This window comes from Manis javanica, chromosome 13 (genome assembly GCF_040802235.1).
Source record: "Manis javanica isolate MJ-LG chromosome 13, MJ_LKY, whole genome shotgun sequence".
Lineage (NCBI taxonomy): Eukaryota > Metazoa > Chordata > Mammalia > Pholidota > Manidae > Manis > Manis javanica.
This window is the reverse complement of record NC_133168.1, coordinates 43,790,865-43,817,929: the sequence shown is the minus strand read 5'-3', so window position 1 is coordinate 43,817,929 and position 27,065 is coordinate 43,790,865. Positions and strand designations below refer to the sequence as shown.

Below are 27,065 nucleotides of genomic sequence, written 5' to 3'. Positions count from 1 at the left end.
GCTCCTTTCAAGTCCCTCTTAGCCAAGTCCACTCTAATTAACCTTTTAGTGCAGATCATTTTAAAAGGCTACTGTAAGTAAATTTAAAGAGTGGATGTTAAGAAATGGGATTCTCTTATTTATTGGATGGGGAGCTATTTTTCAAAAAGTTATTTTAGAGCCACAAATTATCACTATTTTGGTTACAACAAAAGTGACCTGTCAGATACCAAAATATCAAATGTTGTCTCTGGAACTGAGGCAATCTTACAAAAATATAGCTATCCTCCATGAATTTCTCAAGAGAAAATAGTGAGAAGATTTGTAATTTCACTGAGTGGGCTTTTCACAAACTTTTGTTGGCAGGATGTAATTGCACCTCAGTGGTTGACTGTAGAAGAATAAAGGTACTGCGTTAAACATTCCTTGAATTCTTGACTTTTGATGTGTTACTCCCTATTTCTCTTCTACTAGGCTTTAGTTTCAATTTGAAGTGAAATAGAGAATATTACAAGCAATAAATTCATGGGAGAAAAAAGGCATATGAGAGAGACAATAAGAGACTGAAAGCCCACCACTGTGATGATAAAAATTAAGGATGGAAGTTCTGACATCACTGAGTTCACCCAAGTATTCTCAAGGCAATGGTCCAACCTATGGGAAACTGGAAGTTACTTCAGATTGGACGTAAAACACTTTAAAGGACAATGTCTTGACTAAGCATCATTTGATGAAGACATTGGCATTTATAGTGAATGTAAAATCACATATTTTTATTTGTTATTTCTTAAATATCTGTTCTTAGTATTGTCCATGCTGGAAACTCTGGGGCCTACAGACTTCAGAGGGCTGCTTAAATTCACTGATTGTGCTTTTCATTTCAAGTGAACTAAATTAAATAGGCATTTCAACCATATATCCTTAGAAATAGTTGACTATTATAAATGATGCCAAACCTCAAGTCAAAATTGTTTAATGAGAATTTGCATTCTTTCAGGTACATTTCTGAGTATAAGAAAATCTATTAACACAGTGGAGACAACCATTGCTCTCTGCAAATGTGGACACAGCATTCAGATATTTTTATCTTTTTGCTTGTTTTTCTTATCTATTTTTCCCATCTTCCCATCTTAGAAGGTGGCATGGGGAGAGGAAAACATATCTGAAGCTCTGTTTAGCACTGGTAAAGTTCTAGGGAATCCCTGAAAAAAGACTAAATAAATCATAGTACTTCAAACAATTGTCATGTAAGTCAGAGCATATTGAATGATGCATAATTTGCTGATGTTTTACCTAACTTGATCAAAATGTCACCAACAGTAACAAAAGTCTTTAAGCATTTATCTGCAACAAGAGAGGGAAACTAGTCACTTAAAATGATAAATTCTTTAGGTCTGGAAAGTGACTGTTATATATTCTGAAACAACCTTCCTCTCATATCAACATTAGAAACACCTAGATTGCAAACCAATAAAAGGCAGCACTGTGGATTGTATTAAACCTAAGATAGGATATTGTACACAGTAAGTGCTAAGTAATTCTTGAAAGAAGAATCTCTTTCTTTAGTCAGCTTCATATTGAGTACTTCTGTGTTCTATATATATACATCAATGTACATATAAGTTGAATTTTTTCTAATATGGTAGCATTTTGACTCTTAAAAATCCTTACCTCAGTTAAGATCCAGTTATTTGTATGGTGTATTTTCTGGGAGTTGAGGGGTAAGCACTAGCTGGTTCATGAGTCTTGATGGATTTCCCAGACCCTGCTGAGGTTACCTGCCAGCATATAAAGACTAAATGATCACTGGGTAATATTTAGAGTAGGTCTACATTTATCAATCACTACCATATGTTTGAGTTAAATTATTCTGAAAATTGAATTAATAATTATCTAACATTTACTTTATCCTTTACTCCTCTGCTTTGGGTGCTTTAATACCAAGGGGTTTATGTTAGAGTAATATTAGAGTTATATTAGAGTAATTAGATAACCACACATGAGCAGAGAAGGGGAGGAGGACTTTGCCTAGTGTTTACATTTGGCTAGATGCTTGTTTACATTTTACATGTTCAGTGTAAGCTGTTCTCCTGGGCTGTGGGGAGTGAGGGTATAAATAACATACTAACCCAAACTAGCTAGTTCCAACTTGAAGGGCAAGTTGACTCAAACTTCACCCCAAAATACAATATACTTTCATTAAGACATTAGCATCGACGTTTTGACCTCCACACACACACACTTGTGAGGACTGACTGCCGGGACAGTTCCCACGAGAACCACATATGCCTCCAAGTGAGGGTGAAGCAAGCCTGAATTCTGTGAAGACTCCACCTGTTCCCTTTGAAACCTCACCCCACTTAGTGAATACCCATCTCCCTTCACATTAAAAAGGCTGCCCATTGTTCCTTTGTGGCAATCCCCTCCGGATCTGCCCATGCCCAACTTTTAGACATGTACTTTTGCCTTTTCTATGATTTTGTTTTCCAAATAAATGTCTTAATGCTCAACTGCTTTTTGTATCCCTCCTTTCTTGAATTGTTGCTCTCAAGGACACTGAGTACCTGTCTCCAGTAAAACAATGAGTTTGAGTGAAGCTCAATAATACCAGCTGGTGCAGGCAAGACTCATGGGCTGAAAATTCAGAAGACCCCTTCTCTTGCCATCCTGTGGAGTATCTCAGGCAGTTGTGGATGGGCAGTTCTAGAGACCCCACTGCTGAGTTGCTTCTTCCTTTGAAAAGGAATGCATGAGGGCAGCCTTATAGCTGGGGGGTAACTTACTTGGGAGTGGATACCATGCAAGCAGAATTTAGGTCCCAAATGCCCCGGGGAATATGAGAAATGGCAGGTGTTCCCATTTGGGGACCTTGAGAAGAGAGGAGATCATACACAGAGTCTGCTGCTCAAGGAAGGGGGAGGCACTGGCCCAAGCTAGCAAACTAGAAAGAGCTTCTGGGTCACTCAAGATTCAGCAACAATCTTGCTTGTTTCTCCACATTTGCATGCATTAATTAACAGGCACTGAACTATGTGATTTGAATGTATCATATCCTGTAATACTTGTAACAGCCTTGTGATGTTAGTATTATTACTCTTATTGCCATCTTACAGTTCAGCAGCTGAAACACAGAGCACTTCAGCTTTTTATCCCACTATATAATACTGGTTGCCAGACAGGGTATATTATAAATTAGAGTATGAGTAAGCTGAATATAGAGAGAATAGGTATGAGGGCATGAGGTCTTGATTTTGAATAATGGCTTTGGAAAAGCAGAGGCTTCAGTGAATTTTACAGACATGGCAAAAGGTAATCTCAGCATCACACAGTTCATAGGTGGGGTAAGTACCACAACTAGAGTGAGGTGAGCAAAGCACTCACCACGGCTACAAAATGTAAGGGGTCACCAATAACTCATATTTAATCACTATTTAAAATTCCAAAATTAATGCAAAATCTGTGATGGACAAAATGTCACAATTATGATTTGGCGCTGAGTGGGAAGCCTGAACTTAAATGCTGTCAGTCTGAGCTCAGGGTGCATGCTTGTAAACATTATTTGGGGATGATTCTCAGGATTTGAAAGATAAACAACAGTCAAGTATAATTTAAAGAGCATAAAGCTAATTGTCAAGGATAATGGTGAAACCAAGGACTCGTTGCTTAGAAGGAAAGCAGAGAAAAATGACTAATTTAATTTCCTTTGTATGCTCCCATTTAGAAACTTAAGTGTCTGTATAGTTTGGCTTCAAAGACAGAGGACAAATAAAAATCTTACTTAATGTTACACTTTTCCTTGCCTCTCTTGGCATTCTTTTATCAGTGTCAAGAATCCAGTCACTGATCATAACAAGCCAAAAGCGATCTCCCTTGCATCTGGTGGTTTATTTTCTGTAAGAAATATAAGATGTGATTAAAAGTGACTAGAACACTGAGAAACATTTCTTATCTTATATAAGAAGCTCTGGAAATAGGGAGATTATTCCAGGACTGGATAATTCAGTGCCTCCTCAATGTCACCATAAACTCAAGTTCTTTCATTTCTAACCTTTGCCTTTCACAGTGAATCACCTACTGCCCTCATGGTTATAAGGTGGCTACAACAGCTCCAGACTTTACATTCCAAAGCAACACGGTCCCTGTTTCCCTTTAACAGCAAGAAAACCCTTCCCACAATCTCTCATCCAACATCTGACTCTAGAATCAATTGTGAATTCATGTTTTTGTTTGTTTTTTGATAACAGTATAGCATAGTATTTAAGAGTCGTACTCTGGAGGGTGTGAAAGTCTGGCTCTATCTCTTACTAGATATGTAACCTTAGGCATTTTATTTAAATTCTCTGTGCTTCAGTGCTTTTATATTTAAAATAGAGATAATATACCTACTTCATTTGGTTATTGAAAGGAAAGAGTGAGTTAATGTATATAAAGTTCTTAGAATGGTATCTGACGGTTAATGTACACTCTGTAAGTATTAGTTATTATTTTTATGTTGATCCTCACTGTAATGCACATAATTTGACTCATGGAAACATGAGAGGTATATAAGTACAATTAAAAAAGAAGATATCAATAAAAGGTTTAATTGCATTGTATAATATTATTCTCCTTGACACAATTTGGATGTGATGTCTGAGAGAATGAATAAAAATTGACTTGAGGACTATTATCTTAATTTAAGATATATCTGTATCATCTTTATATATTATATCTTTATCTCTATCACTATCCCTATCATGTTTGTGAAGCTGTTGTCCACATGGTTGAAAATCAGAGGTTGATCTCAAGCCAGCAACATTGACTTCATGAAAATAACCTGGTTTGACTATTTTAAGACCAGGCAATATATACCTCTGCAGAACATATATAGTACATTTAAGCATAAGGATAATTAAACTGATATCTATCTTGTTGGATTTTATTGTTAAGTTCCTCAGTGAACACTTAGATGGAAGGAGAATGGAGAAATGGTCTCAGTCTATCCCGATCATAAAATTCTCATTTGCAATATTCTTCCCATTAGATATAAAATATACTAGTACTAAAAAATGCATTTAATGGTGCCATTACATTCTAGTTCCTTACATATAATTCTTGTAAAATTTTCAATTGCAATGATAAAATTCCATTTCATTTCCTTTCTCTAAGGTTTAATCTAACCATTCAGACTACCATATTTCACTCACATGTAGCCCTCCAGAATGTAGTAAAATAAGGCCCAAAGAGTAAAGTTACAGTCACTGAATCATGGAGATAGGCTTCCCTGAGACCAGTATTGTAACTTGGCATCTTGAATGAGCTGTGAATCCCCTGAAATAGAATATAAAATTTTGAAATTCTGCAAGAATTCTCTCTCTCATATCATTTTTCCCTTCTCTGTGGGACTTTATCCATTAGCATAAAAATGGAATATTCTTCCTTTAACAACAGAAAACCCACTATGATTCTAGGCCTCCTTCAACTATTACTCAATCTCTGTCACTTATTTTAAGGTAAAATATTCTCACTGGCTCTAAGTTCTTACTATTTGATTTTGAATGCATTCCACTGAAACTTTCCTTTGAAGGTCACCAATGACATGCTCATCATTAAATCTAAAGGTATATTTTCAGTCTTCATCTTACTAACCTATCAGTAGCATTTGCCTGTTGATCACTATATCCACCTCAAAACAGTTTCTTCACTTATATCTAGTACATTACAGTCTTTTTTTTTCTGTCTCTCAGTCTCTCTCTCTCTCCTCAGAATCTGATTGCAGATTCCTCGCTATCTCTCTGACTTATCTTCTGAATGTTGAAGTACGCCTTGTCTTCTAAATGTTGAAGTATTCCTAGATTCATTCACTTGTGATCTCATTCAGTATCATGACTTTAAATACTTTCTATGCTCTATTGAGCTCCCAAGTTTCTATCTTTGGTTAGGACTTCTCTTTTGTAGATCATATTGGGCTAAACAACTGCCTACATCTGCATGTAGATGACTAATAGTCAATGCAAGTATGACAAGTCTAAAACTCAGCTACTTATATATTCCTCCTACAAAAACTCTGTTATCTCCAGTCCTCCCCATTTCAGTAAGTGGCCTTTCCATTGTTCCAGGTTTTCATGTCAAAAGCCTTGAAATTGTCCTGTACTCCTCTTTCTTTCACACCCAATAACCAAAGTGTAAGCCTATGCTATTAATTCTATTTAAACACATTCAGAATCTGGCCGCATCTCACACACACACTGTTACCACTCTGATAGAATTCATCATCATCTTTCTTCATGATTATTTCATGTAGCTCTTTATGATTTGCCTGTTTCTAACCTGGCTTCCTTTAAATCTTCAGCACAGCAAATGAAGTTACGTTAAGTCAAATCACTTCATTCCTGCGCTCAAACCTTCCAATGACTTCTTATTTCAGTCAGAATAAACGTCTAATTTTAAGAGTACTTAACCTTTAGAAAATAAAATATGTTGGTATAATTCTAGACCCTTCAGATGTCAAAGGGAGAAGAATTCCTGAAAAGCTAAAATAGATTTTAAAAATAGGGAAAACATAAATCTAAAATTTACTTGCAAATTGATGAAAAATTAGGTACAACTTATACCATGTATCTAGATAGACCACCTCTTCAATCAGATCTTAAAGGATGCCCTTGCCCCATCACAGCAACTTTCATATACAATGAGAATATTTTAGAAATCCCTAGTGTGTTTTCTTACTTGCATTTTTATTATTTAATTTCTCATTTTACTAATAGTTTATATCTCAGGATTTAAAAAAGGGAAGATTTATAGACCCTAACTTTTCCAAATCCTATTCATTGAAGCTACTGTAGAAACATTTTAAGTACTGAGATGTTTAACAAGGGTAAACCAATCGAATATCGCTGGAATTTGATATAATTACTACCTTAATGTTTTCAGATTTTTCCAGTTACATCACAAATTATAGTAAATGGCCCTATCAGTCTTACTTTAGTCTCGGTTACTTAAGTCAATTTGGAAATTACTGTTCGTCTGAAAGTTTACAGAGCCATCTTCTCCATGACCTTTCCAGTACACTATGGGCCAACAGTGATTTCTTCTGCTCATAAAAGCATCCATAACTTAGAGTTTATATTGTTGTCTGAATAAAAGAAGTATGTATTATTTTAACTCATTCCTAATCTTTCCCTATATTGAACTCTTATTAAGAATATTAACTTCTCCAGGGCAATTACTTTCTTGGTAACCTATTAGTGTTTGGTACCAGAGTTATCCAATAAGTTTTTCTAACTGAATGCATGTGCATACTATGACAAAATGTAGTTTCTATTTCTGAGCAAAAAAAAAAGTTTGCTGAGAGATAAAATCATGAAATTAACGTATTTACTGTATCGAAAGAACAAATCAGGAAAAACGGCTTCTGTTAGTTTCTTTGGGAATGATTGTGACATTTTTCTTTTGTTTTCAATTACTTTTAGCAAGCTCTATTTCCAAGATGGGCTCAGATCCTCTAAAACTTGTACATGATGCTGTGGAGGAAACTACAGACTGGGTCTATGGCTTCTTTACTTTGTTGTCTGACATCATCTCGTCTGAGGGTGATGAAGATGATGAGGATGGGGACGAGGACACTGATGAAGGTACAAAGAGCATAGAGACATATCCAACTGCTAGGACCAATATTAGAGATATGCATTACAGTGGTCTGCTTAAGTTGAAGAACAAATGAGCACTTGGGTCAGGCTAAACCAAAATGGATAGATTTCTGAGTGCTAATAGCCTATTAAACAGGCTGCCAACTCAGTAAACTGGCTTCATTTGTCTTTCATCTTACAGCTTATTAGCCATTATAGCAAAGATGTCAAAATTAAATGCTACCATTACAGGAGAGACAATCTTATCATACTCTACTACAAACCCACAGTAGAAATTCACATTTATGCTTCTTTGGGGAAAAAAATAGCTATTTCTCAAGTTTATCATTAGACATATTGAAATAACAATAGTAAAACTGAATATACATTTGGTATGCATAAGTCATATTCACAGTCAAATAGCAGAAAGCAATCTTTCTAAAATCATAATCAAAAGTAAACTTATTGAACCAAATGGGGGTATGAAATGGAGAGACATATTCTAAATGTCACACATGATTCAGCAAACCTCCATATATGCAAATGAACAAAAGGAAATAAACTCAAACAAAACTCAAACTGCTATGGAGTAGATGTGAAAAGAACAAAACACTGTGATTCTCTCTTTTAGGAGACATAGGGTCAACCTTAGTCATCAGAAATCATGTATTCAGCCTTGGCTCCCTGGAAAGCACTTATTAATTTAGTCTTTTCCATGACTTGGTCTGAATTTGTATTTGTTTAGCCCCAGTGGGAGGTCCAGAAGAACAATAGAGAAATGAAACGAACATGGTAGATGAACTCTAATATATAATTTGGATCACTGCCACAATTTTATTGAACTCATAAAAGTGAAACTACCTCAAATAAATGTGTGTAAACAAAGTCTGTACTTAAAAACTATAATATAAGGACTACCATTGTCAAAACTAATAGATGGTTTTTAAAATGAACAAAAGGAAATGGGGAAATAGAAAGGCAATGTTATGCTATGCTAAAAGTTTTTCTAATTTGCTGTTTTTGTCTTGGTTTAGGAGAAATAGAGGAACCTCCCTTGAAAAAGAAAGGTTGGTTGTTTTCACTTAAAAAAAAAACCTATTTTTCTCTTATGGTAATGTTTATTTTTAGCATGACTCAAATATATTTTACTTGAATTGTAACCTTAATTTATTTTTAATGTAAAGTGTTTGTTTAATGATTAGATTATGTTAAAGTTTGTATTCATTTTATTCTTATTTTATTGTCAGTGCTAGTTTTCATTTTTAGGTGATAACTATAGGACAGGGTGGTTGAGATAACGTGGAATATAATAATCTTGGAGACACAGGCTTATCATGATTCACCCCAAAGGAGTAGTCACGTAGGTGGGCTTAAATGTGGTGCAGAGGGATTCTGAACATGAATAGCCAAGGTCTTCCATGACCAAGTGGGATGACCACAAATCCAAAAGATGGGAGCAGTATGGCTAAGAAAAAGGTGTACAGCTATTGAGCAAGAGCTTCAGAGAGGCAGGGATTGTTACAGCAAGGTGTAGAAATTATTCCTGGAAGAGACAATAGAGGGCAAGGGATACCATCCTGATATATCTAATGTGAGAAAAAAATAGCCAGTACTAAAACCAGACTTGATAGAATTTTGGGACTTTAATTATTGCTGTACATGTATAGCGAAGGCACTTGGGAGTATTGACTCCAGAGGAAAACTTTCTGGCTTCTGCTTCATGTTTCCCCCGACATATGTAGATGCAAACAGTAGCATCCAAATTTAGAGCTTCCGCCTTGCTTAAGCAGATGATCATCTCACTATCTGGGGCAAAATGCACTTAGTGTATGTTAATTTAGAGAATCTGAATTTGTAACTAGCGAACAAAAGAAAGCCAAACTGGTGGAACTGAAATGTGGGAGAGACATCCAGAAATGAAAGTGTTGTGCATCTCTTGAGAGGAGAAAGGATGGGCTTCCTGACTCACAAATCCAGAATGGGAACTCAAGAACTCAAGATCTACTTCATCCACCAAATCCAAATTCAGAGTCTAGATTAGTTTACAAACGTCTTGAGGTCAGAAACAGTCTTTTTATAGCTGATCACCAATGAATAGTGCCTAGAAGATAGTCAAAGTTTAAGCTGATACATTACCAGTCACTATCTGGAAATAACAGCTGGGTATGTATGTCTTACAAATGGGAGGGGGGGAAACAAATGTTTTCTTACTTATACTTTAAATAATTCTATAAGAATATCATATGATGATGTTCTCCACAATTCAATATCTAGTACTTAATAAAGAATCTGTTATTCCCTTTTAATTTGGTTTTCCCCATGAGGTTATTTTAAAACTAAGTTTCATGTAAAGATAAGCATGAATTGCAAATCCATACAAAGCTGTGTAATTATTATTTCTTAAATTACTGCTTTTTTTCATTAAATCAACAGAGAAATGATTCAGTAATTTGTTTAAGATATTGTAAAAATGTCCGTAATGCTAGCCCCTAAGGAATATATGTGTTTAAAACCATATACTAAAATCTTAAAATCACTGGAATATATTTTCTTAATGATATTATTCACAGTTACATGAGAAAATGAATATGTAAGAAAACATCTTATACACCCTATCTTAGGTATAGAAGACATATAATAAAAAATGTTATTTGAAATGTAGTAAAGGAAATATGTTTTATTACAATTAGTATTTTTTAAATTTATAAGCTCTCTTTTTTTGTAGAGTCATAGAGACAATGAGAATTGTAAAGCAGTATGTAACATTTTGCAAAACATTTCTGGCTATCAAAATTATATTTTGAATATTAATATTAGGAAAAAGATGCTATGAGCTTATCTGTATTTTGTACATTTTTGTAGCTATTTTGTACATTTTTGTATTTAAAAATTGTGATTTAAGAAGTATTTTAGTGATCTAGAATGATAGCCAGTTAAATCACTTGATTTTTTACCCATCTAAATGAATCTATTCATTTTTTCTTTAATACTCTTTGCCATTCATATATATTCAATAATATTTAGCCATTTTGTATTACCTAAGTTGTCAGGCGATTGCATTATTTTTTTACAGCCCTATATCTATTTGAAGCATTTTATTGAAATGCACTTAAAATGTTAGTTTCATTTGTCTAGTTACTGCTATTTTCCCTAAAATAAAAATTCAACTATCTTGCTACTTATGGATGGGATTTGCAGTTCTAATTTGATGTGGAATAATGGTCCAGTCAAAATCTCAGGGTTGCAGGATTGATTATTAAGTAGGTTATTAATATGGATGAATTTTTTGAATCTGCTAGTCTGTGGCTTATGTTGTTATATATAAATATACCTTTAGGGTATTAGATGTAGTACCTAGTGTCTTTATATTCTTTATGCATATTTAATTTTCAGCCTGTCAAAATTTTTAAATGTTAAATTCTATTATTCATTACCAAATACTCCATGATGAGGGTCCAAGGCATGGAATCATTATACAATATTATATTTGTATTATACAGTTGTTAAAAACTTGTAACTATGAAAACCACATGCCACAGTAAATCATATTTCCTGGAACAATAAAATTGATCTGCCTGAGAACATACCCAAGAAGATAATAGTACTGCTTCTATTTTATGAGATAAAGAAATACCCTTTCCCTGATCCTGAAATTGCTCAAATGCCACCAAAAAGACCAAGAGGCCTTCCTGCCCTGTCCTGCATACTGAAGGAGAAGCATGGTTTTGATATGCAGGTGTTCTGTGTTGAGGGGTTACTCTAAAGTTAGAGATATGGCAGAGTGGGGAGATTGGAACAATGAAAAGTTTCATTTAATGTTAGCTGAATAATGTGCAAGAGTGCATTGCTGTTGAGGGAGAGTCCCATGAGAGCAAAGCAAAAAGAGTGTCAATAGGAAATACTGGAAGCTAGAATGGCTTTTAAAAATTTAGATGTGAGCAATTCTTTTCAGATATTCTCAATACTTGTTCCAAGGAAGTGTCATTGCCTTGAAAGAAAGCTTCAACCCAAACAAGGCAGGTTAGCGACACTGATTCTTTTAAAAATAACTGGAATGTTCTCTGAGATAACCAAACTTTTATAGATGCATTCAGTGAACACATGGATGCCACATATCTGTGATTCCTTTCAGATTAATTCTGTGTTGCTCAAAAAGGAATTTAAAACCTATCTTTTATATATGAAATATTTGATTAATTATAAATGGACTTTTCCCTATTTCATCTAATTAAAAATGTTTAATATTGACTGCTGGAGATTAAAGATGACGGCATGAGAGGTGAGACAGAGAACTCCTCCCCAAACCACATATAATATGACAATACAGTTAATACAACCAATCCTAAAAGAGCAACAGTAAAGAAGGCAACTGGCATACACCTGGAGAAAAGAGAAGACCTCACAAAACAGGGTAACATACCAAAGCCTTGATCCAGCAGGACCCAAGCCCTTTCTGCACCCCAGCTCACTGGCAGGAGGAAGAGAAATCGAGCAGAGAGGGGGTGGAAGCCTAAGATTCCTGAACACCCAGCCCTGGAGATCTACTTTTGGAGCACAAACCTATATTACATTCTGCTTTGGAGATTAGTGGGGTTGGAAAGCTAAGGTAGGAAGACTACTTGGAGAGATTCCAGCCATTTGTGGCAGACAGGGATCCAAATATGGCTGCTCTGGGACAAAGGAAAGGTGGGCTGTCTGATAAGCTTCCTAGCAGCAAGAGGACTGCTGAAGGGACAGGGTGTGCATGGAGCTTGCTGCATGGGAGAAGGGATAGGTGGACAAGGTTGTCTGGGTGCGCTATGCACAGCAGGTTGGGAACTTTCAGGAGGTTCAGGTGCTCCATCCCCCTGGCTAGCTGCTCAGCTCTGGGGCTCCTAATGTGATACACAGCCTGCTTCACCTTACTCCTGGCCTCCTGGAACTGGCTCACAAACCCACAGTCCCTGCCCTGTTGACAGGCTAGCTAGAGGGAGGCCTCGCCTATAGCAGCTACAGACACAAATCACAGAGGCTTACACCTGTGTGCTCGGCCCACTGGTTCTAAGAGTGGAGACAGGCACTGCAGCTGAAAAGCAGTAAAGAGCTCTTTCCTCCCCCACAGGCACCAACACCACTAACATGCAACCCAAGACATCAATCCATCACTCCGTCACTCCAGGGGCTGAGCAGCTCCAAAGACTAGAGCTTATGGTCACTAGACGGTGCCACATACAAATATGAAATGTCAAAGGAATCTGGTCAAACAAAAATCTCAGAAACACCAGAAAAAGGGCAAATGAAACTGAACTCACCAAACTTCTTGAAAGAGAGTTCAAAATAAAAATTATAAACATGCTCATGGAGGTACAGAAAAATATTCAAGGACTCAGGGTCGAATTTAGGATGGAGATTCAATCCTTAAGAAATTCCATATCTGAAATGAAACATACAATGGAGGGATTTAAAAGCAGATTAGATGTAGTAGAAGAGATGGCAAATGGAATAAAAATTATAGAAGAGGAATACAAAGAAGCTGAAGCACAGAGAGATAAAAGAATCACTAAGAATGAACAAATATTGAGAGAACTGTGTGACCAATCCAAATGGAACAATATTCACCTTACAGGAGTACCAGAGGAAGAAGAGAGAGAAAAAGGGAGACAAAGTGTCTTTGAGGAGGTAATTGCTGAAAACTTCCCCAATCTAGGGAAGAAGATAGTCTCTCAGGCCATGGAGGTGCACGGATCTCTCAAAACAAGGGACCCAAGGAAGACAATACCAAGACACATAAAATTAAAATGGCAAAGATAAAGGATAAGGTCAGACTTTTAAAAGCAGCTACAGAGAGAAAAAAGATCACATACAAAGGAAAACCTATCAGGCTATCATCAGACTTCTCAACAGAAACCTTACAGGACAGAAGGGAGAGGCAAGATATATTTAAGGCAATGAAACAGAAGGGCCTTGAACCAAGAATACTCTACCCGGCAAGATTATCATTTAAATTTGAAGGAGTGATTAAACAATTTTTCAGTTAAACAAAAGCTGAGATAATTTACCTCCTACAAACCACCTCTACAGTTCATTTTGGAGAGACTGCTATAGATGGAAGTGTTTCTAAGGCTAAATAGCTATCACCAGGGCAAATAAAGTCACAGTAAAGAAAGTAGAACAGTTAATTACTAAGCAGAGGCAAAATCAAATCAACTACCACAAAGTCAATCAAGGGACAGAAAAAAGTACAGAATATGATACCTAATATATAAATAATGGAGGAGGAAGAAAAAGGAGGGAAAAAAAAGAACCTTTAGGTTGTGTTTGTAATAGTATACTGAGTTAAATTAGACTGTTAGATAGTAAGGGAATTACTCTTGAACCCTTGGTAACCATGACTCTAAGGCCTGTAATGGCAATAAGTACATATCTATCGATAATCACCCTAATTGTAAATGGTTTGAATGCACAGATCAAAAGATATAGAATCAATGAATGGACAAAAAAAATGATCCATCTATATGCTGCTTACAAGAGACTCACTTCAAACCCAAAGACATACACAGACTGAAAGTAAAGGGATGGAAAAACATATTTCATGCAACTAATAGGGAGAAAAAAGCAGAGTTGCAGTACTTGTATCAGACAAAATAAACTTCAAAACAAAGAAAGTCACAAGAGACAAAGAAGGACATTAAATAATCATAAAGTGGTCAGTCCAACAAGAGGATATAACTATTATAAATACCTATGCACCCAACACAGGATCACCTACATATGTGGAACAAATACTAACAGAATTAAAGGGAGAAATAGAATGCAATGCATTCATTTTAGGAGACTTCAACACACCACTCACTCCAAAGGACAGATAAATAAGGAGATAGAGGTACTGAAGAATGTATTAGAACAGATGGACCTAATGGACATCTACAGAACACTCCATCCAAAAGCATCAGGATACAAATTCTTCTCAAGTGCACATGGAACATTTTTAAGCATACATCATATATTAGGCCACAAAAAGAGCCTCAGTAAAATCATTGAAATTGTACCAGTTTTTCAGACCTCAAAGGTATGAAACTAGAAATAAATTACACAAAGAAAATGAAAAATCCCACAAACACATGGAGGCTTAACAATATGCTCCTAAATAACTAATGGATCAATGACCAAATAAAAACAGAGATCAAGCAATATATGGAGACAAATGACAACAGTAATTCAACATTGCAAAATCTGTGGGATGCAGTGAACGCTATGTTCAGAGGGAAGTATATTGCAATATAGGCCTACCTCAGGAAAGAAGAACAATCCCAAATGAACAGTCTAAATTCACAATTAACCAAACTAGAAAAAGAATAAATGAGGCCCAAAGTCAGTAGAAGGAGGGACATAATGAAGATTATTGCAGAAATAAATAAAATCTAGAAGAATAAAACAATAGAAAGAATCTTTGAAAGGAGAAGTTGGTTCTTCAAGAAAATAAACAAAATAGATAAACCCCTAGCCAGACATACCAAGAAAAAAAAGAGAGTCTGCACAAATAAACAGAATCAGAAATGAGAAAGGAAAAATCACTACAGACACCACAGAAATACAAGCAATTATGAGAGAACACTATGAAAAATTAAATGCTAACAAACTGGATAACCTAGGAGAAATAGACAACTTTCTAGAAAAATTCAACCTTACAAGGATGACCCAGGAAGAAAAATAAATCTGAATGGGCCAATTACCAGCAATGAAATAGAACTAGTAAACAAAAAACTACCTAAAAACAAAACCCCTGGACCAGAGGGTTTCACTGCTGAATTTAATCAAACAATTAGTGAAGACATAATACCCATCCTCCTTAAAGTTTTTCAAAGAGTAGAAGAAGAGGGTATAGTTCCAAACTCATTCTATGAGGCCAGCATCACTATAATACCAAAACCAGGCAAAGGCACAACAAAAGAAGAAAATTACCTAACAATATCCATGATGAACATAGATGCAAAAATACTCAACATAATATCAGCAAACCAAATTCAAAAATACACCAAAAGGATCATACATCATGATCAAGTAGGATTTATTCCAGGGATACAAAGATGGTACAACATTCGAAAATCCATCAACATCATCCACCACATCAATAAAAATAAGAACAAAACCCACATGATCATCTCCATAGATGCTGAAAAAGCATTTGACAAAATTCAACATCCATTCATGATAAAAACTCTCATCAAAATGGCTATAGAGGGCAAGTACCTCAACATAATAAAGGCCATATATGACAAACCCACAGCCAGCATCATACTTAACAGCGAGAAGCTGAAAGCTTTTCCTTTATGATCAAAAGGAAGTCAAGGATGCCCACTCTCTCCACTTGGATTCAACATAGTTCTGGAGGTCCTAGCCATGGCAATCAGACAACACAAAGAAATAAAAGGCATTCAGATTGGCAAGGAAGAAGTCAAACTGTCCCAGTTTGCAGATGACATAATATTGTACATAAAAACCCCTGAAGAATCCACTCCCAAACTATTAGATCTAATATCTGAATTCAGCAAATTTGAGGGATACAAAATTAATACACAGAAATCTATTGCATTCCTATACACTAATGATGAACTAGCAGAAAGAGAAATCATGAAAACAATTCCATTTACAATTGCATCAAAAAGAATAAAATATGTAGAAATAAACCTAACCAAGGAAGTGAAAGACCTATACCCTGATAACTACAGGACACTCTTAAGAGAAATTAAAGAAGATACCAATAAATGGGAACACAACCCGTGCTCATGGATAGGAAGAATTAAAATTGTCAATATGGCCACTCTACAGATTCAATGCAATCCCTATCAAAATACCAACAGCATTCTTCAATGAACTAAAGCAAATAGTTCTAAAATTCATATGGAACCACAAAAGACCACAAACAGACTAAGCAATCCTGAGAAGGAAAAATTAATCATGGTGTATTACACTCCCTGACTTCAAGCTCTACTACAAAGCCACAGTAATCAAGACAATTTGGTACTGGCACAAGAATAGACCCATAGACCAATGGAACAGACTAGAGAGCCCTCACGTAAACCCAACCACATATGGCCAATTAATATATGACAAAGAAGCCATGGATATACAATAAGGAAATTGAAAGGAAAGGAGCAACACACAGCAGCAATTCACTGGAGAATTCCACTTTATTAGGGAAAGGTGCTGGGTTATATAGGAAGGGGCATGGGGTGATTGTGGTGTTACTTCTACGGGGCTGGTGGCTATTGGCTAGGTGCTGGGATTTGGAGGGGGGAGAGAGGTGATTGGGCTTCAGGTGGCGCCGGAGGGAACTGAGGACCCCGAAGAGAAGCCGGAAGTTCACCATCTTTCTGGTGGGGGCCCTTCATTACCCCCTTTCTCCTCTATGGGGTTGTGGACGTTGCTTTCTCTCTGACTGCCTTCTGCTGAACGGGGGCGGAGAAGGGAGTGAGGGCTTGAAGATTGGGAGGAAAGGGTTGATAGGACTCCCCACAGTAAGGACGAGTAGATGTGGACTTCTTCAGGTTGGAAATCAATGAAGGTTCCCTGTAACCATAGGTCAAGGACTTGTTGATTCCAATGGTGCCAAGAGGATATGGGTGTCAGGAGCCAGGCGTCTGCAGCCATTGTTTCCAGGAACAGTTTCCAGTGGAGAGAGGGGTCCATCTCAGTGTGTGGTGAGGAGGTTACGTGAGAGTGAGGGATATTCTGTGGCCAGAAGCTGATAGTTCCTGAGTAAAAGCTAGTTGAAAGTTTGATTAGAGATTTTTCCAACTTGGGATTTGATGAACTTCATTATACAGGGTAAGAAGAGACAGGAGAGAAGAATGATTATTATGGGGCCTGCAATGGGCCAGAGCCAGGTAAGGAGGGGGTTTGTTAGTATTGAAGAGAATGGGTTGGAATTGGAAGCAGAGTGGAGGCTGGAGGCAAGGTTAGTGAGTCTGGTGATGTCAGTTTCCACAATGCCGGATTCGTTGATGTAATAGCAGCGATTTTCCTGGAGGAAGACGCAGGTGCCACCCTTCTCGGCTGTAAGCAGATCTAAGGCCCGCCGGTTTTGAAGGGTGACTTTAGCTAGCGAAGTGACCTGTCTTTGGAGAGAGGCTAGGGAATCGGCAGTGGATGTCAGGGCTCCCTCAAGTTTGGTGTTAAGATCTTTAATTGCCCATAGAGAGTGACCCAAGGCTCCTCCCAAAAACCCTGCCACAATGGCTGAGGTGGTTAAAGAGATACTGACCAGGATGGGAAGGAAAGCAGCCCTTTTTGTGCGCGAGGGCAAGAGAGGTTGGAGCTCAAGAAATTCTGCCATGCTGTAAAGTGTTAACTGTGGGATTAGGGTGACGAGAATGCAGGGTGTATCGGAGTTGAGAGGCAGTGAGTTGAAAAGACTGCCATTACACCAAAAGAAGTGTCCCGGTTGCGTAAAAGTCTTAGAGCCGGAGGTAGGCATGTAGATAGAGAGGCAGTGAAGTGCACTGGAGGGGGGTGGAGTCGGGCCTACACAGTGGTGGAAGGTGAGATTATCTGTGTATTCTGGTTCCCATAGGGGTATGTCTGCCAGGGGACGGAAGGCTTGTCCTTCTGCATGGAAGGAGTAGTTGGAAATATCGAGGGGCACGGTGGCCAGCAGTGGGCGCTGTAGTGATGTGCACAAGAAACAATTGGCGGTGTTGAGGGTGTGGTTGAGAAAGATGGTGGTGTCCTGAATGAGCTGTAACCAAGAGTAGGAGGAATAAGAAGATGAAGAGGCGCCGTCAAGAGTCTGGATAATGACTTTTTCAGAATGTCCGATATCTGATGCAACTTGAGAGATCTGGAAGTGAGAGGGAACATACTCTCGAGAGATATGAAGGGTACCATGGGGGGTCAAGGACCCCCCATAGTAAACTGAGGCTGTGACTCTGGTGGCCCATCGAGAGTCCCAGGGATCTGGGATTGATAATGAGCCGTTGGGATATTTCATGAAGTGGTTGGAGGACAAATACTGTGGGTACTGGGAATCACCCATGTAGTGAATGGTGCAAGACCAGTAGGGACATCCCCCATTAGTGTCGCCATCGCCTGCAATAGGCTTGTTTTTGGTCATAGAGGAAGCAGAGGTAGGGAGAATATAGGTAGCTGCTAGTGAACACTTCAGTGGAGGGAGGAAAGTGGAGGTACAAAGGCTCAGAGCAGCCTTTTAGAGGGCAGTCTGATGTGGCAATGAGGGCAGTAACCTTTGTTTTATGCTGTGTGTAAGTTTGTCTGACTTTGAATCACCATACAAAGGAAGCTGGGGTGGTGGGGAAGACAATAGGAATGAGGAAAAAAAGAGAGAGAGCAGTAAAGGAGGAAAAAGTCATGATTCTGGTATGGATGGCAAAGGCGGTGCACGGGAGATGCGGAGTTTCAAGGGATCAGAGGGATGAGGTGTGGCAGAGTAGAGAGCATCTTGGGCTGTATCTGAAGGACTCTGGATTGTGACTGGTGGGTCTTGGGTATCCAGAGAAGGTGGGTCCTGGGTATTTGGTTTCAGCCTGGAGATATGAATCCAAGGGGTGACAGAGTTATCAGGCAGTAAGAGCTTAGCGGCTGAGGGGGTGCAGAGAATAACTGGGTGTGCACCCTCCCATTTCAGGATGAGAGAGGGCCGATCCTCTGGTGGCTTATAAAACACTAGTTGGCCGGGCTGTAAGGCAGGAGGATTTTGGGAGGCGGATGGATCAGGGAGAAGCTAATCCTGATATTTCCACAATTCAGTGCAGAGGAGAGAGAGTAGCGGAAGGGCCGTATTGGGAGGAATTGGTCCTTTGTGGGAAGGGAGTCCCAGGGGTAGAATCAGGCGGCCGTACATGATCTCAAAGGGCGACAAGAAGGAAGGTTTCTTTGGGAGGGCCTGAATGCGGAGTAGAGCTAAGGGAAGTAAGCGAACCCAGTCAAGGTGTAGTTCTAGAGATAGTTTGGTCAGGATGTCCTTTAGAGTCCTATTGGTTCTTTCTACTTTTCCTGAAGCCTGTGGTCGATAAGGACAATGTAAATGCCAGGGGAGCAAGAGCGACTTGGAGAGGTTCTGGATAATTTGGGCAGTGAACTCAGGGCCGTTATCTGATTGGAGGGAAGTGGGCATCCCGAACCTAGGAAAGATTTGGATGAGGAGGATAGAGGCAACTGCGGATGCTCGTTTGTTAGTGATGGGGAAAGCTTCGACCCATCCTGAAAATGTATCTACTAACACAAGTAGCTATCTGGTATGCCATACAGGGGGCATGTTAGTGAAGTCTATTTGCCAGTCTGTGGCGGGGACATTGCTCCTTGCTTGATGAGCCGGGAATGGTCGGGCCTTGAGGGGGGTATTAGGGTTAGTGCGTTGGCAGATGGTGCACTTGCGGGTGATTTGGTTAAGTAGGGTTTTATCTTCAGGAGAGAAAGGAAAAAAGGATTGTAAAAAATGGATCAAGGATTGGGGGCTGTGATGGAACAGATCATGTAAGAAGCGGAAGAGAGACTCTTTGTCCTGGGAACAGAGGGTGTCTTGTGATAAGGCTAAAACTGCAAGGGCAGACGGATTGTTGTCTGGTGTGTCTTCTGATAGGGCAACTGACCAGGCTACTCTGTCGGCTTTGTTGTTACCTCTTGCAATGGGGGAGTCATCCTTTTGATGTGATTTGCAGTGGACTATGCCTAGTCGGTGTGGGAGTTGTGAAGCCTCTAGAAGTTTAGTAATTAAGGCTGACTTAGTTATGGAATTTCCTTTTGTGGTGAGGAGGCCTCGTTCTTTCCATACTGCCGCGTGAGACAATAGAATGTGGAATACATATTTGGAGTCAGTGTACAGTGTGAGAGACTTGTCCCGGGCTAGAGTGCAAGCTCTGGTGGCTGCAATGAGTTCGGCCTATTGATTGGTTGTACCGGGGGGTAGGGCTCATGCCTCAATGACATGTTTGAGGGACACTACTGCGTATCCTGCGTAGTGGGTGTCTTCATGTTTAAAGGAGGACCCATCAGTAAACCAGATGAGGTCGGAGTGTGAGAGGGCTCCTTCGGAGATCGTGGAGTGGCACAGAAGGAAGTTGTGAAGGGCTTCTAGGCAATCATGCGAGAGAGTATGAGGAGAGTAGGGCAGAGGAAGAAGAGTGGCCGGATATAAGGGTTGGCAGGGGAGGAAAGAAATGTCTGGATTTTGGAGGAAGGAGGACAGAAAGGTCAGGAGTCTGGAGGGAGGGAGAGTCTGCAGACTTTTGTAGGTTAAGAGGTCTTTTAGGTGATGTGGGGACAGAATGGTGAGGGGCGCCCCAAATGTTAGTTTATGAGCTTCTTTCTGCAAGAGCTGTCCAGGGGCTAATGCCCGTAGGCAGGGGGCCCATCCCCAAACTGTGGGGTCTAATTGCTTGGAGAGATAAGCTACTGGGGCAAAGGATGGGCCATAATATTGGCCTAGGACTCCTAGAGCTTGACTGGACCTCTCATGAATGTATAATGAGAAGGGCTTCGACAAATCAGGAAGATGGAGAGCTGGGGCTTCTACAAGGGCTTGACGGAGCTTAATGAAGGAGTGTCGGAGTGAGGATGATAATGGTTCTTCAGGGGGGCCCTTGCTGAGATTGTATAGGGGCTTTGCCAACAGGGAGAAGTTAGGGATCCACGCTCTAAAATACCCAGCCAGGCCCAGAAAGGAAAGGATTTCTGTCTTGGTTTTGGGAACGGGCAGGTCAGAGAGGAGTTGTTTTCTGTCTAAGGTAATGGACTTTCTTTGTTGAGACAGAAGGAATCCGAGGTAAGTGACAGAAGGGGAAGAGATTTGAGCTTTGACGGGGGGTACTTGGTAACCTCTAGAAGCTATTAGGTTAAGTAGGGAAGCAGTGTCAAGTTGAGACTGTTCCCACGAGGGGCTGCAGAGTAGAAGATCATCTACGTATTGTAATAAGGTGGACTCAGAGTGATCATGATGAAACTGTTTGAGGTCTTGAGCTAGGACCTGTCCAAAAATATGGGGACTATCTCGGAAGCCTTGTGGCAAAACTGTCCAAGTGAGTTGTTTGGAATGTCTTGTGTATGGGTCTGTCCAGGTGAAGGCAAAAAAATCTTGGGAGGAGAGTTCCAGAGGTATAGAAAATATTCGTCCTTGAGATCTAGGACTAAGAAGTGGGATGCCGAGGCAGGAATCTGTGATAAAAGGGTGTATGGATTTGGAACTAAGGGATGGATAGGGATAACAGCCATGTTGATGAGGCGAAGGTCTTGGACAAGGCGGAAAGATCCGTTGGTTTTTTTAACAGCTAATATGGGGGTATTAAATGAGGAGTGAGTGGGTCTGAGGTAATGTTTGTTTAAGAGATCTTGAATGATGGGTTGGAGGCCTATGAGGGCTGAAGTGGTTAGGGGGTATTGGGCCTGACAGATATACTGAGAGGGGTCACATAATTTGATAGAGGCAGGGGGACATAGAGCCACAGAGGGGCTTGAGATGTCCCAAACTTTGGGATTTACAGGGTGTATGAGGGCGGAACCAGAGCTTTCATTGGGTAGAGGGGGGTCGTCGGCTATGAGGGCCATCAGAAAGGGGGTACTGGGGGCTGTGGGAGTGGATATAGTTATGGAAATGTGGAGGAGAGAAAGGATGTCCTGTCCTAGTAAAGGGATAGGACACTGGGGCATAACCAGGAAGGAGGGGGAGAAAGGTATGGGATTGTCTTGGATTGTGTATAAAAGGGGGGGGTTTTAAATGGGAAAATCTGTTTACCTCCTACCCCAACTATAGGAGTAATGGCAGGCGTGGTAGGGCCCCGGTATTCTTGCAAGACTGAGAAGGTGGCTCCTGTATCTAGGAGGAAGGAGATGGGGCGACTGTCTACTATTAAAGTAACCCTAGGCTCGTTTGGTGATGGAAATGGTCAGGCGAGAAGCCCCTGGGCCCCATCAATCTTCCTCTGCCAGCCCCACTATGGCAGGCTTAGGATGGGGGTTGTTCGTCCAGCCTCCCCTTTGGGTGGTTTGGCAATCAGACCCCCAGTGGCCCTTTTTGTGGCATCTTCGGCATGGGGTGGTAGGAGATCTGAGGGAGGGGCATGCCCTTGACCAATGTCCCTCTTTTCCGCACTTGAAACAAGCTTCTGGGAGGGGCTTGTTTGTAGAGGGGCGCCCAGGTTGTGGTTTTATCAGCTGGGCCAACATCTGGAAATTGGCCTGATCAGCCTTTTGTTTACGGCGTTCTTTTTCCTCCTCCCGGTTATGGAAGACTTTAAAGGCTACTGTTAGGATCTCAGTCTGTGGGGTAGTGGGGCCCAAAAAGCTAACTTTTTGAGTTTAGCTTTAATGTCGGGGTAGCTTTGAGCTAGGAAGTATGTCATAAGGACATGTCTTGTATCAGGTGTTTCTGGGTCTAGGCTGGTATACTGTAATAGGGCTTGAGTGAGTCTAAGAACTCGGAAGGAGTTTCATCCCTCTTTTGAATTATGTCTTGAAGCTTTTGAAAATTGACTACTTTACGAGCTGCCTTTTTCAGACCTGCTACTAAGCAGGAGGCAAAAATATCTCGAGAGCGGAGACCCATGGCTGTGTTATAATCCCAGAATGGGTCTTGTTCGGGGACAGCGGTGGGGCCAGGGGGGTAGGTGGGGTCAGTCCTGTGGGTTTCAGTAGCGTGCGTTTGGGCGAAGTCCCAAACCCGTCTACGCTCTTCAGGGAGGAGAGTATTGGCCAGGAGCATGAAAATGTCATGATGTGTGAGGCTGTAAGACTGGAGGGTCCATTGAAACTCTTTGATGTATGTCGTAGGATCAGTGGAAAGGGAACCTAGGCATTTCTCAAGTTGGGCTAAATCTCCTAAAGAGAAAGGGACGTGAACATGCACGATGCCTTCAGATCCTGCTACTTCCCGGAGGGGGGCAATAATTTTGGGAGGCCCTTGGGACCGAGTCTGAGGGGGAGTGAAAGGTTCTGGCTCAGTCTGTGGGGGGGAAACAGGTGATGAGGGCAAAGATGCGATAATTTTTGGAGGCCCTTGGGACTGAGTCTGAGGGGGCAAAGGCGGAGGAGGCTCTTGGGACCTAATTAGAGGGGGGCTGAAAGGCTCAGGCTCGATCTGCCAGAGGGGGGGAGGTGAGGGGGATGGAGGCGGAGGGGGTGAGGTTGGGGAGGAGATGGTGGTGGAGGGAGGAGGGGAGGGGGGAGAAAGAGGACGGGAGGCTTCTGCGGGCATGGAGGCAGCAGCAGTGTGGTGGTAGAGGAAGGGGGAGGAGCTATTGTAGGAGAGGAGGGGGAAGGGAGAGGACAGGAGGCTTCTGCGGGGATGGAGGCAGCAGCAGCGGTGGAGGGCGGAGGGGTTGTAGGAGGGGGAGGGGCCAAAGGGGGAAGCCTGTATGGCGGAGGCTCCTCAGCTGGGTCAAAGGTAATTGAAGAGGGACTGGGAGTGTGGGGAGGGGAGGGAGACGGCTTGCAGGCTAGGAGAACTTGGGATGGGGAGCAGGTGGTGCAGAGGCTGGGATTTTGAGCTAGGACACGAAAAGCTTCGATATAGGGAATCTCCTTCCATTTTTTCAGGCACTGGCAGTAAAGAGATTGCAAGTGATGTTAGGATCAAGAGTTCCCCCTGCAGGCCATTGGCTGTTATCGTCTAGGGGGTATGTCGGCCAATCTTGGGAGCAGTATTTATGGAGAAGTTTTGGTTTTATTTCAGGTGTCAGGTAGAGGGTAGCCAGATGCTTAAGCAGGCATTCAAGAGGTAAACTTTCAGGGAGGGATGAGGAGGCTCCCATGGTTAAAGGACAGAGAAGGAGACAAACAGGGGAAGACAAACGGAAATCCTCGGACCGGAGGCAGATGGCGAGGAGACAAAGGGCGTCCCCAATGATCCTTGGTGGTCTGCAGAAACTTGTATACGAGTCGGAGTTTCTTTGGAAGTGTGGGTCATCACCCAGACTTCCCTAAGAAGGCAGAGTGCCGGAGTCACGAGGTACCTAGCGCTAGGAGTTTTTGGCGGATGGAACGGATTTTGGTAGACAGAACGGAACGGAAGGATGAAGGGGGAAAAGGGAGCGTTCTCATCCACAAAGAGTCACCTCATGTATGGCTGTTGGAGGAGGGGCCTGAGGGTCTGCAGCAGCTGTGAAGGCCGGAGGCGGCAATTTATGACTGTTGGAAGGGGGCCTGAGGGTCTGCTGCAGCTGTGAAGGCTGGAGGTGGCGATTTATGACTGTTGGAGGGGGGCCTGAGGGTCTGCTGCAGCTGTGAAGGCTGGAGGTGGCGATTTATGACTGTTAGAGGGGGGCCTGAGGGTCTGCTGCAGCTGTGAAGGCCGGAGGTGGCAATTTATGACTGTTGGAGGGGGCCTGAGGGTCTGCAGCAGCTGTGAAGGCCGGAGGCGGGGAGAGTTCCCTCCTCGTCCCAGAGCATCAGAGCCTTGCCGGACGATCACGGTCAATGGCACTGCGATAGCTCGGGGAAGAGTGGGCCACTCTGGGGGAAAACTTACCTAAAGGCCAGAGAGGAGTGGTGAGTGTGATGAGCCAGCGCCGGAAAAAGGGGACAAGGGCAAGCTGCTGCTGGTGTTGGGGGGAAGACGGGGCCCAGTTGTGGTATCCCATCTCCTGGGTTTTGGCACCAATGAAAGGAAAGGAGCGACACACAGCAGCAATTCACCAGAGAATTCCGCTTTATTAGGGAAAGATGCTGGGTTATATAGGAAGTGGCATGGGGTGATTGTGGTGTTACTTCTACGGGGCTGGTGGCTATTGGCTAGGTGCTGGGATTGGGAGGGGGGCGAGAGGTGATTGGGCTTCAGGTGGCGCTGGCGGGAACTGAGAACCCTGAAGAGAAGCCGGAAGTTCGCCATCTTACTGGTGGGGGCCCTTCAGAAATGACAGCCTCTTTCAACAACTGGTGTTGGCAAAATTGGGCAGCTACATGCAAGAGAAGAAATTGGATTATTGTCTAACTGCATACACAAAAGAAAACTCAAAATGGATCAAAGACCTGAATGTAAGTCATGAAACCATAAAACTTTTAGAAGAAAACATAGGCAAAAATCTCTTGAATATAAACATGAGCAAATTTTTCCTGAAAGCATCTCCTCAGGCAAGGGAAACAAAATAAAAAATGAACAAATGGGACTCATCATGCTAAAAAGCTTCTGTACAGCAAAGGATACCATCAACAGAACAAAAAGGCATCCTACAGTATGGGAGAATATATTTGTAAATGACATATCCAACAAGGGGTTAACATCCAAAATATATAAAGAACTCACATGTCTCAACACCCAAAGAGATAATAACCCTATTATAAAATGGGCAGAGGATATGAACAGACACTTCTCCAAAGAATAAATTCAGATGGCCAACAGACACATGAAAAGATGCTCTATATCACTAATTATCAGGAAAATGCAAATTAAAATCACAATGAGATACCACTTCACACCAGTTAGGATGACCAACATAAAAAAGACTAGGAACAAGAAATACTCACGAGAATGTGGAGAAAGGGGAACTGTCCTTCACTGCTGGTGGGAATGTAAATTAGTTCAACCATTGTTGAAAGCAATATGGAGGTTCCTTAAAAAAACTAAAAATAGAAATACTATTTGACCTGGGAATTCTACTCCTAGGAATTTACCCAAAGAAAACAACTCAGATTCAAAAAGACATATGCACCGCTATGTTTATTGCAGCAGTATTTACAATAGCCAAGGTATGAAGGCAACCTAAGTGTCCATCAGTAGATGAATGGATACAGAAGAGGTGGTACATATATACAGTGGAATGCTATTCATCCTTAAGAAAGAAACAAATTCTACCATTTGCAACAACATGGTTGGAGCTAGAGGGTATTATGGTCAGTGAAATAATTCAGACAGAGAAAGACAAATACCAAATTATTTCCCTCATTTGTGGAGTATAACAATGAAGCAAAACTGAAGGAATAGAATAGCAGCAGACTCACAGATTCCAAGAACGGACTAGTGGTTACCAAAGGGAGGGGTGGGGGATGACGTGTGGGGAGGGAGGGAAAAGGGGATTGTGGGGTGTCATGATTGGTGCACATGGTGTGTGTGGGGTCACAAGGAAGACAGTGTAGCTCAGAGAAGACAAATAGGGACTCTGTGCCATCTTGATGGACAGTGACTGCAATGGGGTATGGGCGGATGATTTAAAGGTGATTGTAATAACCAAATTGTTTTTCTTGTGAAACCTTCATAAGAGTGTATATCAATGATATCTTAATTTAAAAAAAGGTGGAAAAAATGTTTAATATTTTGTATCTCCTATTGCAAAAAAATTAAATACACTATTTTTTCAACCAATTCACAATGTATGTGTATGTGTGTTTGAATATATGTATGTATATATGCGTAAATTCCATGTATTTATTGCATGTTATTTATATTTAGTTTTCTACCTCCTATTAATAAAAATATAAAACTATATGCTTCCTGCTGGATTTATATATATACACACACATGTAAATGTGTATATTGAGTATATATCTCTTTTGCTT

At 40.7% G+C, this 27,065-nt stretch overlaps 1 protein-coding gene across 16 annotated transcripts in view; it reads left to right on the top strand.

Moving 5' to 3' along the window:
- Nucleotides 1-27,065, top strand: part of TRDN (triadin) — a 486,197-nt gene that overhangs the window by 164,946 nt on the left and 294,186 nt on the right. For all 16 annotated transcript variants that reach the window (XM_073219550.1, XM_073219549.1, XM_073219542.1 and 13 more), the window contains 2 exons: nucleotides 7,431-7,592; nucleotides 8,621-8,653. In XM_073219550.1, coding sequence (XP_073075651.1) covers nucleotides 7,431-7,592; nucleotides 8,621-8,653 — 195 coding nt within the window. The remainder of the gene's footprint in view (nucleotides 1-7,430; nucleotides 7,593-8,620; nucleotides 8,654-27,065) is intronic.